The sequence below is a fragment of the Vanessa cardui genome, chromosome 1, assembly GCF_905220365.1.
Source record: "Vanessa cardui chromosome 1, ilVanCard2.1, whole genome shotgun sequence".
NCBI lineage: Eukaryota > Metazoa > Arthropoda > Insecta > Lepidoptera > Nymphalidae > Vanessa > Vanessa cardui.
Genome location: NC_061123.1, coordinates 14,044,094 through 14,061,821, shown reverse-complemented (window position 1 = coordinate 14,061,821; position 17,728 = coordinate 14,044,094). Strand labels below are relative to the sequence as shown.

Genomic DNA, 17,728 nt, shown 5'->3' with positions numbered 1-17,728 from the left:
TTATTTTGTCATCTTTATTATGGAACACCATTTTGAGTTTGTATTCCAGAATCTCTAGTGTTTACCATTTGTGCCTGCGCTGCGTCACGAGTTTTCTCAATTATTATTTTAATTTATCAATAAGTCAATACTTAAAAGCATCATCTCAATTTTGTTGTTATATTACTGTTTCACTATGAAAAACTTTAAAAAGAAAATGAAAATAATTTGTCATAGTCAACATTTTTAATTATTATACCTTAACACGTATGCTATCAACCATTCAGTAGAAACCATAGATGATGGGGATGATGATGTACGATGAACCAAAGCCCCATCTCTAAGGACTTCTAATCGGGATTCCTTTTATCATTTTACGGGTAAAATAGAGTTACGCGATAACATAACTTTATATGCGACTCCTTATATTTAGTTTGAATCTTTGATACACAAAATCTCTAAAGCTCGAGAAGTCTTACATTCTCTGTTATTTCATGGTTGCGGTATATTCTTCTCTCTGTAAATAGTTCAACGGTATATTATATTATTTTCAAAGCCAGAAATAAGGAAATTCCGTTACTAATTCTAAAATGAAACAACTGTTCAAACAAAGTCTCGTCGGGCAAATCTCATTGTTCTTCAAAGTTAAGAACAATTTATTGCAAATAATGTAACATTTTTGTCACGCTAATTTTTTTAGACATATTCCAATGTTCCGTGTTCCATAAGACAATGACTTAATTTAAATATTTTATATCGATTGAAGGAACACTTTTCACTGTATGCGTCGTCCATTTCCAAAAAGTCTAACGTCCACCATTGTTGACTGGTCCTGTGTAACTAAAATTCCTATAGGGCCCGTTATCTCCTATAAATTTCCTAACACCATTGACTGTGTGAATTTGCTTGAGTATCATGCTTGAAAAAACCTAAAGATAAAAAACGTTACACAGCCGTCAATAATGATAAAATATTCAACCATTATATTGTTACCTGAACTCCATCAATTATTTCTGGAATCGATGTCAACCAAATTAGAGCAAGAAATATCTTAAGGCATATCTAAAATAGATGATTATTATTTAAGATATTCTTATTTTTCGTTTAAGTACGGAAATTGCTCTTGTACATTTTAAACTCTTTTTTCTTCGAATTATACTAATAGTATAAAGACGTTTTTTGTTTAGTTTTTCCGGTTTCACGAAAAATTTCCTGATTCGGAATAACTTTCATACCTTGTTCCATAACATGCGAGTATTACACTTATTTCAAATAAGCTTTCTAAACTGTAAAATTCATAAAACTATTGGTATTTCAATATATTGTAATATTTTGTTAAAAATAGATATAGGTACCTACTTTTCTTTTTTCTTTTCATTACGACCTCTTTTAATTGATTAATGAATGGCAGAAACTAAATTAGAAAATTAAAAATTAAATCAAGACATTGATAGTTTTTGACATAATATAAAAGATACAAAAAAAGTCGGCAAACATAAAAAGTAAAAATTTATAGTATTTAAGTATTTTAATAAAAAATATAATAAAAAATATTGACATCGTAAGCGTCACCTATATAAATCTTGATGTGTTCTTGCGATTTTTGGCCAACGTGCCCAGCGATCCTACCATGTGGAACTGGACCGTGTACATTTTCTTGTTCACCACCACCGCCTTGCTGTCAACCGTGCTGTCCTCCACCCATTCCTTGCACTTCATGTCCCAGCTGCAACTGTAAACCAGTGTTTAGACCATGCCCACCACCAGTCATACCAGATCTTGTACCACCTATAGTCCCTTTGTTACCACCTTGTAGACCTCGTAGGAGGCCACCATACGAGCCTTGTCCTCCACCGCCACCGCTACCAGTTTGCTGCCCACCAGTATTACCTTGTTGTCCTCCTCCAGAGCCTTGTGATCCACCGCCGGTAAGTCATTCTTATATTTATTTTATGACCACAAAAAAAAATTAGTTTTGTATATTATAATGTAATCTAATCTAATCTGTTTCAGGTGTGTCCGTGTCCAGAACCAACTCCTTGTTACCAACCAGTCCTTCCGTGTTGTAACCCTCAATGTCCCCCACCCATTATTCCAAAACAACGTCCGATTTGTCCAAGAGCGCCACCTTGTTCTGACACTTGTCTACCAGTAGCCCGTAGTTGTTGTCCGTTTTGTGAACTGGATCCTGTAACCCGAAGAAGACCTTTAATAGTACACGATAGTGTTTTCGCAAATAGGCCTTCAGGTTATCCCGCGGAATCATTCACAAGACGAAATCCCAACGTGCGGTATTACACTTCAAATTACGTTAAACAGGTCAGTATACAAACTGTTGTTAAATATAAAAATCATCATTTACTTGCTCTGAACCAATTTTCGGGATCAAACCAGTATGTCACATAACTTGTATGTAGGTCGAATCTTGACACCAATTCGTCTAAAACATGGTTGTGCTGTGGTTCTTTGCAACTATACAAGGTGGCGATAACTGGAATAATGAAAAAATCTAGTTCGGTATGAGCGCGCTTATTAGATTAATGTTTTATAATAACTTAGACTCCGGAATACTCTGCTCTCCTAGTAAATATTATTAATAATAAAGTACAAACTATCTATTTAATGCCTGTTTGTGTTACAAAAAATATGGTTTTATTTCCAGGGTCCTCAATCCGGTTGCTGCTACCATGTGGATGTGCCTCTTTTTTAAAAGTTTAGTGACGTCAACAGTTTGTAGTGTGGCATGTTAAGAGTTGTGACGTATTCAATTTAAACGGAATTAAATCGTTTATATTAAGTATATTGTGTTTTATCTACAGCAGCTTCCTAATTAATATAATAAAAGATCCAGTAGTTCGAACGCATGCGCTTGAGCAAGATACTGTTATCTTGATGCAAACACACAATTTAACCAAACAATTAAATTTTTATGTTATAATTAACTAGCGACCCGCCCCGGGTTCGCACGGGGGCAATTCTGGTACTAAAAATATTGAATTTCTTACAACGTTCAGATTTTTTATAATTAGATAATACAAACTGATATATTTCATCCTTTTAAATCTGTAATATTTTCGAAAATATTAATTTAAATTATATGATAGACCGGGAGATGATAATGACAAAATATTTGGTCATTTGTACCAGTATGGCGGTTCTTCAGGGGTCTAATCACGTAAAGGCAAAAAGGAAAATGATGGTCGTAGCGCTTGCACCGGCGGCCCACTCGTGTGGGCGTTAACCGAACGCGTCGGAAAAATAACGAGTGTCGAACGATTTGTTCCACAAAAATGCTAGTATTTTCAGATAGTCGAAAAAAAAGAAGTAGGCGGTAACGTAATGCCATACTTCTCGGGTGTGGCTTACAGCCCACCATTCCGACGCGAATGCGTTAATTTTAATAGAACAATTCAACCATTTGTACCAGGCTAATTTTTTCATAGCTAATCATCGTCGAGTAGCCATTCACGAAAATCACCTTGCCATACTTTTCCGACTATTCCCAATGGCCGCCATACCACTGCAAAGGAGTAATTTTTTTTTATCCGAAGAACCGCCACACTGGTACAAATGACCAAATATTTTGTCATTATCATCTCCCGGTCTATGATGCAAAATGCACAACGTAATTAACTTAATTAGATAATGTTTGCAATATAAGCGTAGAAAATGTGTTCATTTAGGACGTCACTTTAAAAAATTACTCTAAAATAGTATGCAAACAGACAGACAGCGGTAAGCGACTTTGTTTCATACTATGTTCGGTAAGTTAAACAAATGTAAAGAAACCTACATTTGTCTATCCTCAACTAAATTCTTCTACATGTATTCAACCTACAATGGATAAGCGTGTTATTCCAATTTTTTTTCTTAAAGTCAGCCTCATCCTTGAAATGGACACTCAGGCACTTACATTAAATAAACGAAATTATTAATCAAAAGCACACACTATACTAGTTAGTAAATTATAAAAAATAATTTAACGAAGTTGTTTTTGCTTTGTATTTATGAATGTAATTAATTGCAATATTTTCACGTAACCACATAACAGTAACGGTTTTAGTAGGTCGTAAGGAAAAAGGAACTAGTGAACTTAAAAATATCCTTCCTTTAAAAATATATTTTGAAACCTATTTCTAATTTAAATTATTACTTAAATATATAATTAAAACTAGAGTATAGAGCATTAATAAAAAATGTCATAGTCCTCTGCAAAACTGACACCGAACAACTGTATTACTCCGAGTCCGAAAACAACAGGGATCTCAAATCTTAAAAATATGTACATCTGAGATTTGTAGGCCAGGTAATATGCAAATCAGGTAGAAATATGACTATACAAATTATATGTATATATTTATACTAGTTTATTGTTATTAATGCAAAGCTGAGAAAGTGTTTTCGAGTATGTTTTATATATGATATTAATATACGTATATGTAAGTGTAAGAGTCTCATGAACAATTCATTCGTACATAATATCGAAATATCGAGCTGCAATGAATGAAAATAAAAAACATGGTAAATATCCCATAATTAGTAACTGCCATATATGTAAGTAGCTTGCTTGGCACTTCGAACCTTTTTATTTTGACTGTAAATATTACGTGTAAACTGTAATTAGAAATAACAAAAAAACAATATATATTACATCGTTCAATATAAAACTTTATTTAATGAACTGAAAAAGATGATGAATACGAAAGTTGATTGAATGAAATATCTTCTTGAATAGTTATACAAAGTCAGATGGTATGTGTATCTAACCGCCTCCCATTAAATGCCATGCTTCCTTTATTTTGACGAATGATCGCAAGACCTCACGCCATTTCACCACAGTTTTGCCGCTCTAATTGTCTATCCATCATTTAGGTACCATATTGTATAAAATTCCACTTTTACAAATTTTCGTACACTTGCCATTTCTGGTTCCCTTATTTCTCTTGCATTACATTATCTGTGTGTAACAGCTGTAAATATTGATGCATGGATTCACAGGATAGCATCGCAATGCCGGCGGTATATTGTTTTGACAATTACTGGAGCCGGAACTGCAAGAGCTGGGAAAAGATGCACAAACTGGTGGAGGGCAGATGGAATTAGGTACACATCCAGACATATTGCAGACTTTTGTTTTCACTTTTAAATTTAATTTATATTTTTAAGTTTTGATATGTAATGGTAATTAACAAATGGTAGACCAAACTTAGGTCGAGCCTATTTATAAGCATGGATAGACCTACTCGATTTTATCTTTCTCATAACCCACTTATTTTTATCAATCGTTATATTTAAAAAGTTGATTCTCTTAGGCTATGACTATTTTTATTATAATTTGAAGCCTGATTTTGAAATAATATAATAATAGTATTCTAAATTTTTATAATTTATAATTATATTAAAATACTTATGATGCGATTAATACAATACCATGTTTCAAGCTCATTTCGGCAAATATTTCTATTATTATTTTCTAATTGAGGGAGCTCACGAAACTACAGCAATAAACGCCATAAAAATGGTTTGCTAATCGCCCCAGCTTTGTTTGTCCATCGAAACAGGTGAGAGATAGGACTACACGATAATGCAGTGCAGCAAGCTTCCCTGATTGGCCTCACAAGGGGCAGCAGCATGATAAACGTCTCCACCATTCTATGTATCTAGTATGATGGATCTCCTCAAAAGTGAGTAATTTTTGTGTAAGGGAAACCACCGCTATATTTTCCAAATATCGGAAAACGTGGTAGCTCAAGAGATTGAAGGTGACCCCGCGCCACTGCATTCGATATTTAAATTTAATTTAGCTATATCAGAAAACGTGGTTGCTTCAGAGCTTGAAGGTCACCCCGCGCAGCTGCATTCGGCATTTAAATACAGTTTTGTCAGCAATTACCCGCTTTATTTTCGATTTATGCTGATTGAATACACGTACTCTGGTCAACCTGAGCAAACTGGCAAAGCAAAAACCCTGGCTGTAAATAAGCGAAAAGTTTTTATATAAATTATTACGAAGTAATTTTAGATGTCAATATAATTTAAATATTTCGTTCGTATTTAGGCGTGTCTCAAATTACTTTCATACAAAATTGTCAAGTTAATTTATTTAAATAAATTTTGAAAAATAATTTAGATATCTTGTTAAATATTTAAAAATGTGCAGTCCCGTACTTAATCTGCCAAGTTACAAAGAACCTCCAGAATATATCCCACGCTTACCTGTAGAGGTAAATTTTCTTTTACCAAAATTCGAAAGTCAAAACTGCCAGTTCTTTTGTAAGACAATAATACTTCACAGGTCCTCGGAACTGCTGTTTATTTTAACTACCCACAAGCTTGACGAAGCCGCTGACAAACTAATATTAATTTTGTAAACTTTTTTACACTTGAAGGGTCCTCCGTGTCTGCCTTGTGGAATGGACTCTGTGACTCTGAGGAGGCCGTTGATAGTTGGTGACAGCACTTTCGACTATCGACCTACAAGTTGGCCCGGGATGGTGCTCAACAATCAAGACAAAAAAGTCAGATATCAACTAATTAATTACGAGCGCCCGGTTAGTACAAAATAAATCGATACGAGTAAATCGACAAAAATATCGACTATCGGAGAATATATATATCGATAATTATGACATTAATTATAGTCTGTTGAAGTTTTTAATTTGACTAAAAAAGGGGTAAAGCAATCGCTACTGTATATGATGATGAATCTTTTAAAACACATAAATTTGTATTAAGCTAAATTTTTACACTCCTTTTTTATAGTATGCGTAGTTTTAGTCTATTTTGAGGTTTTCCTAGGAATTAACTAACTTGCTTATATATTAACTGTTTGTGTTTTATCAACAGGTTAAACCTCACTATCCATCATGTGCGCCGTCTGCTAACTAATACATAATGTAAATGAAAATTATATATATTATTTATATTGTGGTTTGTAATAGTTCAAAAAGTCAATAAATTGTTCGTTCATGATATTTTTGATAGCGTTGTATTGATTGTGCAATGATAAAATTTGAGTTTATTACGTAAATATCGTATATTTTATATTGATACATTATTTTTACTTAAGTCTTAAAACTTACTCCTACATATTTTGCTAGATAATATCGCATTACAAAAAAACTGAAACCGACGGACCAACATTCTTTTTGTGGCTTTTATTTATGCCAAAAAGGCACAGATTATTTCGCCAATGTCACGTGCGAACGGCCCAACTTTAATATCTTGGTCTGCATGACGACTAGGTTTGACACTTGCCAAACGTCATATTACTTTATAGCGCGTCAAGTGTAAGTTAGCGTGTGGCAAAAACATGTACTATTTTTTTTTGTTCATTTATATCTTGTTTTATTTACCCTAATTAAGAAAACTTACCCAAAATCTATTAAAAACGAGCTGAGATGGCCCAGTTTTTAGAACGCGTGCATCTTAACCGATGATTGCGGGTTCAAACCCAGGCGAGCACCGCTGATTCATGTGCTTAATTTGTCTTTATAATTCATCTCGTGCTCAGCGGTGAAGGAAAACATCGTGAGGAAACCTGCATGTGACAAATTTCATAGAAATTCTGCCACATGTGTATTCCACCAACCCGCATTGGAACAGCGTGGTGGAATATGTTCCAAACCTTCTCCTCAAAGGGAGAGGAGGCCTTTAGCCCAGCAGTGGGAATTTACAGGCTGTTACTTTTTTTTTTTTTTATTAAAAATGAGACGTAGATAATTATTTTCTAGGGTGATATTGGTAAAATAAACAAAAAAGTGGCAAGACAAAGGGTGTAGCAGGTGCTGCCACAGGAACGCCAATTTTTACTTGACAGTCTGTACTAGCGTTGTTGAACTTGGGGGCCATTATTTTTTTTTCGATACGTTCTGAGCTTTGCCAGTCCATCTAGACGTAGCTGTACGCATTTTTCATAAAAATCTATTAATAAAATAATTTTCACTTTACTACTTTAACTGTATAAGGAATTGTGTAAAAATAATACTGTTGGAATAAACAAGCAACTATGCATCAAGTCGCACAACTTCTCTTTAAAAAAAAAAAAAGGGCGGGAGATTCGTAGTTGACACATTGAGATCGCGAATACAATTATTACGGTGTTCCTAATGTGATTATTGATGGTTATTTGTGTTGTAGACTAAATGTTTTTCTATTGTGGTAGCTTGATTGTTATTTTCAATTAAAGATAATTGTTTTAATAGGTTAACCTACTTCCTACTTCTGGTTCTAAAATCAGAAGTGGGATACGCCTGTGCCCACTTGCAATAGTAAGAAATAACCATCAATCTATTTTGCTATGTCTAATACGACATCGTTTTCGTTCTTGTTACCATCGCTACCGCGGTAGTGATCGTGATAGTTTGGTGAAAAAGGCGATAATTAAAAACATAGCTAGGCTAAATGCGATTGAGGAAAACACAACGATTATCATGCTAGCGCCTCCGCGTATCGTGCCCAACACATCTCAGAATTATAGCGAATTTACGTTCATCAGCTTATACATTTGCTGACGCCTTGTTCTCGATTACCCGTATTAAGCAACGGGATAAGAAGTTTGATTCGAGACGTTACAATTGACAACACTTCCACTTCTTGGGAAGCTTGGCGTAAGATATGCAGGAGCCGAGCAGGCGACGAAAGTTTCTCCAGGTGGTCGCTTTGAATTAAAATAGCGCACGTGGCATGACCACTCAAGCGGTAGTTCAATACATGGAAGGGTGAATGGTGCCCTGAAAGTTGCGTATCATTCGAGGGTGAGTTTAATCATTTTTATTTACAGCTATGAGTCTATGTGAAACGCAAACGATGGCGAACCATGAAAGTCTGACAGGTGAAGCAGTAATATAAAGCGAAGGTCTCAAGTAAGCCCCCTGATTGAAAGTATGCCAAACGTAATCTCATCATGTCATAATATGAGTACTGCGTAAACTGCCTCTGCTCGATGGATCTGTATCGTGGGTATCGCGTAATACTGCCTCTGCCCAAAGGTAAAGTTAATTGGGCATCGCGTAATACTGCCTCTGCCCTCAGGTAAAGTTAAATGGGCATCGCGTAATACTGCCTCTGCCCAAAGGTAAAGTTAATTGGGCATCGCGTAATACTGCCTCTGCCCTCAGGTAAAGTTAAATGGGCATCGCGTAATACTGCCTCTGCCCAAAGGTAAAGTTAAATGGGCATCACGTAATACTGCCTCTGCCCAGGACATGCGTCTCTATCCAATAAGTTTTATGTTTGTACCACATTTTTAATGAGCGTGATTGACGAAATAGATAATGGCTGAATGAGGTAAGGTGAATGAGGGCCGCATAAGTGTGATGAATAGAAAGATTATAAAGATTAGGCAAATATTTTTCTATTTCGTTTATTTTTAATAAATTATTTTAGACAAATGCGTGTCATGACGATGAGATTGTAGATGACGCTTATAGTCGGACCTTCTGCGAATCTCATCACTCATCAGCAATCAAGAGCCAGCCCGAGTGTGTGTGCCCGAGGACGGCGCACCGTCAGGAGAGGCCGTATTGGAATAAACAAGCAACATCTGCGTCAAGTCGCACAACTTCCCTTTAAAAAAAAAGGCGGGAGATTCGTAGTTGACACATTGAGATCGCGAATACAATTATTACGGTGTTCCTAATGTGATTATTGATGGTTATTTGTGTTGTAGACTAAATGTTTTTCTATTGTGGTAGCTTGATTGTTATTTTAAATTAAAGATAATTGTTTTAATAGGTTAACCTACTTCCTACTTCTGGTTCTAATAATACTTTTAATAAGTGGGTGAAAATTTTATAACGTTTTTATAAATATAATGGATATATCATGATATCACAGAAAAGAGGTTATAAACGGAGCGAACTAGGGTGTCGCTGAGAGGTGAGGTGAGGTGAGGTGAGATGAAGAGAAACGAGGGGCGTGACTGTGAAGGGTTGTAAAAATATATTTTAATTGTTGTAATCTTGTTAGTGGAGATGGTAATTACTTAAGAAAAAACTGAGAGACATAAAAATAAGAATAATTTGAGTTGTATTGCACAATGCATTATTATTAGTATTATGTACTAAAGTTTTATTATATTACACAATATTGTTTTCCTATTTTATTAATTATAATTGAAGTAGGGAGACTTTTATAAATACCTTATTTCCACTAAGATCTCCATAAATTCAGAATATTTTTATGATTATTAAAAAGATTAAATTTGCAAACATTAAACGGCTAAAGACTTTTACTAAATTTTTCTCTTGTTTCGTTTGATCTCATTCCGTCTCCTTTGGTCCACACAGTATTTGAAATAATACACAAACTATGCCTGATATATTACATGAGGTGTAACTCACAATTACTCTTGTAAAAATTACAAAAAAAAAGTGTAAAGATAATTTTATAACATTTACATTATTTTGTTTTAAATCACCAATACATAAATAAAATAATTTTTTACATTTTTTATTAGTCAGGTTAATCAAACCTTTTTCTTTGGTATTTTTGGTCTGTATAACATTATATAGAGCATAATTTTGTTTAATACATTATAATGGTATATACACTTACATATTAAATAAAATTATTAATTAATTTACTGTTTCGGAAATTCGGAAGAAATAGCTACAAAAACGCAAAAAAATTGTAAGAAACATTCGCTTTATATTTTCATGGCGTTGACGAGGGCAAAATCTCCATCAAATCTAGTTAAACAATTCGATTCTAAGCAGCTTCAGTAGAGACTGAGATCTTTCCCTAACACATTTCTGTAGGCACTCAAACTCGCTTACAAAGTAGTTATTACTGATTATATAACAGAATGTCATAAATTTAACAAAGAGTTTTTAATATATAACATGTATATCTACGTCAAATAATTTTCAAATAAAGAACAGTTAAAATATGAAACGTGATGTCACGAAGACATTCAAATCATTACCAGGCATCGTAATCAAAATTGTGGCAAGTAATTTTCACCCACCGACCGACTTCAAACAAATTTCATAATGTGCAACCGAATGGGAATAATCAATCAATTACAATCTATTATGTCATCGATTCAGTAAGTTACGTTTTTCTTGTAAAATGTAAATAAGCTTTTCCTTATAACAGTACAACTAATAGTAAAACAGAAATAACTTTATATAGACTAAGATTTGCTATAGGGTTTCGCCAATGATCGTTTCATGGCAATTTCATTAAATTTGTCTTATTAATGAATTTCATTATTATTTGACCATTAGGCTTTGTGTAAACCTATGGATGTTTTACTTACTCATCGTATGATCTACGACCAATCAATACTTATCGTTGTTGAGTTTTGGAAGTGCATATCAGTCAGTGAAGACATTAGGAATATAACTTCCTAGGAAGGGTTTTTTAATACAATGACGATTTACGGAATGGTAAATTTTGTCACAATATGTTTGGGTGAGAGTGAATGCTAAATATAAAGAGTTCCAATGGTTAGACCGCGTGCGCGGATTTAAACGCAGACAAGCACCGCTGATATTCATGTGCTTAATTTGTGTTTATAATCTTCTTCATCTCGTGCTCGCCGTTGAAAGAAAACAACGTGAGGAAACCTGCATGTGTCTAATTTCATAGAAATTCTGCCACGTATTCCTCCAACTCGCATTAGAACGCTGTTCTATGGAATATGTACCGAACCTTTTCCTCCAGCAGTGGGCAATTTACAGGCTGTTCTTGTTGGGAGTGACTGCTAATATGCTAAAAATTGTAAGAATTGTCCCGAATCTATTGTAATAGTTATGTTATTTTCAGATGTAATTGCAGCGGATATTCTGCCCCTTGTTGCGCCCCCAAATGTGCTCCCTCATGCTGCAACGGAAACGGATCACTAGTCACAGTTTACAGTCAAGTAGCACATATCCAGTGACAATAGATTCATACACGTTTGTATGGGCCTATAATAGTTGTAGAATAAAATTTTTTATAGACCATTATAGAGGTTCAGTACCTAAGCCAGCTTTATTCCTGAACCAAAATGGATTAACTTTGGCAAACTTTGTCATTTTCCTTTTTTTGTATTAAAATTATATTTATAACTCATCTTACAGTTCACGGTTAGGGAATTGAAATAAAGTAAAATTACATCCGAAACCGGTATGATTCGGATGCAATTTTACCGCCTAAACTAACTACGTTTAGGAATCAGTATTAGGAATATAGAATATATATAATAATAGGCTTTGTCCAGCCGTAAAACAAGATATTTACCTTAACTATATTTTAATGATTTTTTTTAATGTCATTTTCTTATCTATACAGATGCAATCCTCGCTGTGGGCCAGCCTCCGCAACCGATAGCGGCGTTCGACAAAGCAACAATAGCATTGGGCCATCACGATGTTACTTGTGTGCAAAATTTCTGATATTCTGAATACCTTAACAAATTACTAGTACTTATTTCAATCTTACGTAAATACCAGATTAACTTTTCAAGATAGAAACTTGATTATGTAAATTATTGTGTTTGTATAATTTTGTCTTTTGTCATGCAAAAAGTAGCTATCGTAATATTGATGGTCAGCTGTTTGTTCAAAATGTTTCACATATAATGTTATTGTATTAACTTCGCTATCAATGTTGTAAGTGTAATTGAAATAAATTTTGTAAATAATGCTTGTGTGCTGTTTTCGTTTCTAAACCCTTTTTTTTACAACTTCAAATGTGGTCATCGGCAAATTTCGTGCAGCGATGAATAAATAAATAAAAAAAAAATATATGAGACAACATCACATACATTACTCTGATCCCAATGTAAGTAGCTGAAGCACTTGTGTTATGGAAATCAGAAGTAACGACGGTACAACAAACATCCAGACTCAAGACAACATAGAAAACTAATAGTAATCTACATCGACTCGGCCAGGAATTGAACCCGGGACTTCAGAGTGGCGTACCCATGAAAATCGGTGTACACACCACTCGACCAAGGAGGTCGTCAAATAAGCGTAAAGAATAAAGTAAAGAATAGCGTCGAATGACGCGATAGGGAGCTATTTCTATTGGTTGTATAAATCGGCAGTAATCGGTTTTATTGAATTTGCCGGTGCTACATATATTGTGCTAGTTCACAACATCTACCACCATTAGTACCACCTTCCCCCACTTTCCATCACGTGGGGGAAGAGCGTAAGCGTTTTTACAGCGAGAAAAAAAGGGGTTGGTTCGACTCGGTTCAGCTTTTCATTTAGCGTGACATAACAATATTGATACGGGTTGGTTCACGTTCTGATTATGTCCAAAGCTGAATGTGTCGATCACAGTCCGGAGACTGCAAGTTGGAACACACTCCCGTGACTCGGAAACGTAAAGGTGATAGTCCTGCGATGAACTCTTTCCTGTCGTCAAATTTACCAGAATATTTAATGGAAGTGAGGAAACAGAGATTGCACCTGGGTTTGTGGATTATAATGTGACCTACGTAGTCTGGTCTTGCTTCAAATTGGTCGCCATAGCCAAAATCAGTTGGACCATTATATTGGATAATGATATAGGAATATACGAAAAGAAAAAAATACCGAAACTGTAATCTCTCAGATCATATTTGTTTTGTGTGCTGTCTAACCTACGATTAAAGAACTTATCAGGTATTAAGATTACTATAATAGGCTTACAAATAGATAAAGTTTTGGTTGACATTTTAATTGTACCGCTCGCTTCGTAAGTGATTTGTACCCTAAGACTGTAGATTTAAACTCTAAAATTTGTTGCGAACCATAATAAACAATTTTTCTGATGGATATCATTGGAAGACATTTTTTCATTTGAAACATTTGTTTGCGTGCATGTATCTTCGTTATATATTAGAGCAAGTAGATTTTTGTCCCACTGATTATGGCACGATTAAAGTCTCATTTTGAAGAGCTCAGACTATAAACGTGCAATTGCAATTACTAAATTGTTACGATTTAAAAAAAAAAAACAAATTTAGACGGCGGAAAAAGTTACTGACCGTTTAGAGAGAACTACGGCTGTATAAGAAAAAATGGAAAAACGTAAACAATATTAAAGTAAATTTTTTTTGACGAACTTCAATTCCAACTGAACTAATGTATACTATTTGAAATTAAAGATCATTTAAATGAGTTTTCATAGTTTTGGTGCCAAATATAGTTGAAAGACTTACGATTTTTTTACAATGATATAATCAAGACTTACAATTAAATGAAATCAAAATAATCATAGGTTCAATCATAGGTTTCGAGTATTCAACACGTAGTTTCGAAGTTGTGACTTGTATATTTTAACGGCAGAGGGCATGACACTATCTTAAACCATTCTTTTATCCGCCATTTCCTTGTGTGCGTGGCACAGCACGATAAAAGGTGACGGTCTATTTTTCACATGTGGCAAATATCTGCTCTATTTATGCGCAAATTATTCTACCATTATGACACAAATGGGTAATACTTGAATGTTTATTTGTTTTCATTCTACATTATTTGTTCTATAAGTAGATTATTTTTATTCGTTGTTTTCAACTATATATTTTCATCATAAATATACTTATGTGCAACGTATATCATAATCATATTCTTGATTAAATCAAACATTATTTCCATAGCCCCAAAAAACTTTTGTGGATATATAGCCTTACAATAACATTGGCCAGTTTTAAATCCGTATAAACCTTAAAAAATTAAAGAAAAAAATCATTAATCAAAATTTTGTGTTAAAAAAACGTACGATAAGTTTCAAAAATATTAAAAAACAAATATAAATTATAAAAATCGCAAAATACATTATAAAAGGATTAAGGGTAATTAAATTGTGTTAATATTATAGATATGTTATCTTAGCGTAACGTATTGTAAAGAAATCATAATATGCTGTCATCCATTTTGATTAACAAAAGACAGCATCTGATCCACAAAATGAAATTCAAATGAAAATAGCTTAAGATGTACATTTCAATCCATGACTTAATTTTTATACGTTCTTCACACTCCATTATTGAAGGTATGATTTGCCCATCTATCGAAGCTGCAGACTACAAAAAAATTATTCAAAATCGTAAGGAAATTACAAATATGAAACATTATTTTTGTGATATTGATCAATCTTATAACCTCCAATTTATTTTGAAAGATGATTGATTCCTTAAAACTAGTTTATACTAAAGAATTAGACGTCAAAATCCTTCAGCTAACTTCATAGGCGCCTTAAGAACAACAGATTTCTTCATTGGATTCGCATAATCTAGCTGGAGGCTTGAAGAGAAAACTAGTCCAAAAGCTGACAATATTATTAAAAAAATAAGCAATTATTATCGGGAAAGGCTTAATAATCGCTTTGCCACACCATGTAGCTGAAAATCCAGGTAGAGCCCTCATATACCCTACAAATAATAAATAAAAAATATATGTGTGTCTATATGAAACATAACACTATGTGATAATCAAAGTCCTTTTCTGTTTTTTAAAGGCTGACCATGTCTGTGATACCTCGTGGCTACGAATGTAATCAACCAGCACCCAGGTACGGATATGTGAAAGGAGAATATAGCATCTACTACAAGAGACCACGTTACGGGCAACCTCGACCACAGCCGTTTCAAAGAGAAACCACGCCATTTTGTGGAGGACCTAGCAATGCACCTAGAGAAAGGTTAATCAAAATACATAAGATTTTAAACATTTTCTTTCTGCAATAGGTTGTTTCTTTAGACGATTAATAACTTTTATCACCAACTTCTACCCACATGATTATCAATCTTAACAGTGACTAGTCAACCATCTAAGATAGTCCATTCCACAATCCATTTCTATTCTCTCTTTGATTTCGATGTGATGGCAATCCAACACGACCGGAAAGTGATCAGACAAAGACCTGTATGATTGCGAGTGATACTGTGAACTACCTAATTTCGAACTGGTACTAAAATTTCTCGATAGAAATAGTCCAATAACTACTAGAGTATAATCAAAGCTATACCAAGTAATACCAAGTATCTTTAATAGATTAATCGATGATTTAATTTAATATATTCAATCAAACTTTCTCAGTACATTAAATTAAAAAAAAATGTTGTTTTGTTTTGTTTATTGAGATCAGTTACGAAACTGGTATATTTTTTGTCTCTTTTGCACACAGACCCTGTTGCTACGATTACCCTTGCAAAGCGCATTGTTTCAATCACGGAGCAGTCACAAGACCGAGCGGCAGATACGCAAGGACTGTCTGGTACCCAGGCGAGTGCTGTCCGGTGGTGCCACCTTGCCAAGCCTTCACCTGCCCTAATCCACCATATCACCCTTGCTGTGTGTCCACTGTCAATAAGCTTGTTTGAAAATGGAACGTTATTTAAGATGTTAAGTTTGTTTAACGAATACAATCATCGTCCTTATAATATTTAAGTCGCATGTGATTTGTTCGTCGTAATAAATGTCGCCAATTGATTTAAGATATTTATTTTTTTGTTTGATTAATGCCTCAATATGACAAGGTCCTATTCATAATAAAATATTTATTAAGTGGGTCATACAAATTGACTCGTCTTAAACACAATTACAATAAAAAATACTGTTTCACATTATATAACAAACAATATTTATTATGTTTTACGTTAGTAAGAAGTTATATCTATCATTACATTTTGAGGTTGGAATTTAGATACGTGGGGCCATGCTGCAAAACTTTCCAAATAAAAAATGTTGATATTATTCCCTGAAACTATTGGAGTGAAGAATTGTTGACCTTCAACTTTGTCTTATATTGTGTAATTTGTACTATAAACCAAAGCAGTACTGTACATATGACACCAAACAATCAATTTAGTTCTAGGAGATCTGGATCTCCTAGAACAACACCAATGTGGCTCCTCCGCAAAAGTAACAGCCTGTAAATTACCCACTGCTGGGCTAAGGCCTCCTCTTCCATTAAGGAGAGGGTTTGGAACATATTCCACCACGATGTTCCAATGCGGGTAGGTGGAATGCACATGTGGCAGAATTTCAATGAAATTAGACACATGCAGGTTTCCTCACGATGTTTTCCTTCACCGCCGAGTACGAGACGAATTATAAACACAAATTAAGCAAATATATATAGTGGTGCTTGCCTGGGTTTGAAACCGAAATCATCGATTAAGATGCACGCGTTCTAACCACTGGGCCATCTCAGCTCCCTCCACAATAGGTATACGTAATTATATATACTCCTAATTATTATTCAAATAAATTAACCAATTTAATTCGTGGAACAAATTAAATTCGAAAAATGGGAGAATTGTAAGTTGTAAGAAATTAAATTGTGTAGCGTTACCGGAAACTTTGACCACTTCCTCATCAAATCGGATACCATCACTTTTTTCAAATATTAATACAACATAAATGTTCCATAATATACAATTATACATGCTACTGCGAGACTATACAATTAACCATTAGCACTGGGGTAGAGTGCTGACACTCGGAATCTTGTAAATATAAAATATCACCACTCATTCCTTTTTTAATTTCTAAAATAGAAAAATTTAATTATTATATATTTACGTAATCATAATCATACTTACTCAATTAATCTCAAACCCATCTTATTAAAATTGATTTATTAAAATTAGACCTATAAATAATTTGCCATATTTATGTTTATAATTCATCTCGTGCTCGGCGGTGAAGGAAAACATCCTGAGGAATGCAGGTTTCCGCGTCGTGTGTATTATTTAAATTAAATTCTGGCACATGTTTGTCCACTAACCCGCATGGTAGCGGCGTGGTGGAATTTGTTCCAA

General features: G+C 34.2%; 2 protein-coding genes and 1 long non-coding RNA gene across 3 annotated transcripts; all 3 read left to right on the top strand.

Moving 5' to 3' along the window:
* Positions 1–1,430: 1,430 nt before the first annotated feature.
* LOC124533408 (proline-rich receptor-like protein kinase PERK9) lies at positions 1,431–2,777 on the top strand. Its single transcript, XM_047108644.1, has 3 exons — positions 1,431–1,907; positions 1,993–2,298; positions 2,642–2,777. The coding sequence occupies exons 1-3, from the start codon at positions 1,566–1,568 to the stop codon at positions 2,687–2,689; spliced, it is 696 nt and encodes a 231-aa protein (XP_046964600.1). The 5' UTR covers positions 1,431–1,565; the 3' UTR covers positions 2,690–2,777.
* Positions 2,778–10,893: 8,116 nt separating this feature from the next.
* On the top strand, positions 10,894–12,397 carry LOC124530933. Its single transcript, XR_006966502.1, has 3 exons — positions 10,894–11,029; positions 11,752–11,882; positions 12,259–12,397. It is a non-coding gene; the product is annotated as an uncharacterized LOC124530933 (long non-coding RNA).
* Positions 12,398–14,691: 2,294 nt separating this feature from the next.
* LOC124534274 lies at positions 14,692–16,392 on the top strand. Its single transcript, XM_047110025.1, has 3 exons — positions 14,692–14,755; positions 15,421–15,603; positions 16,090–16,392. The coding sequence occupies exons 2-3, from the start codon at positions 15,428–15,430 to the stop codon at positions 16,283–16,285; spliced, it is 372 nt and encodes a 123-aa protein (XP_046965981.1). The 5' UTR covers positions 14,692–14,755; positions 15,421–15,427; the 3' UTR covers positions 16,286–16,392.
* Positions 16,393–17,728: the final 1,336 nt, after the last annotated feature.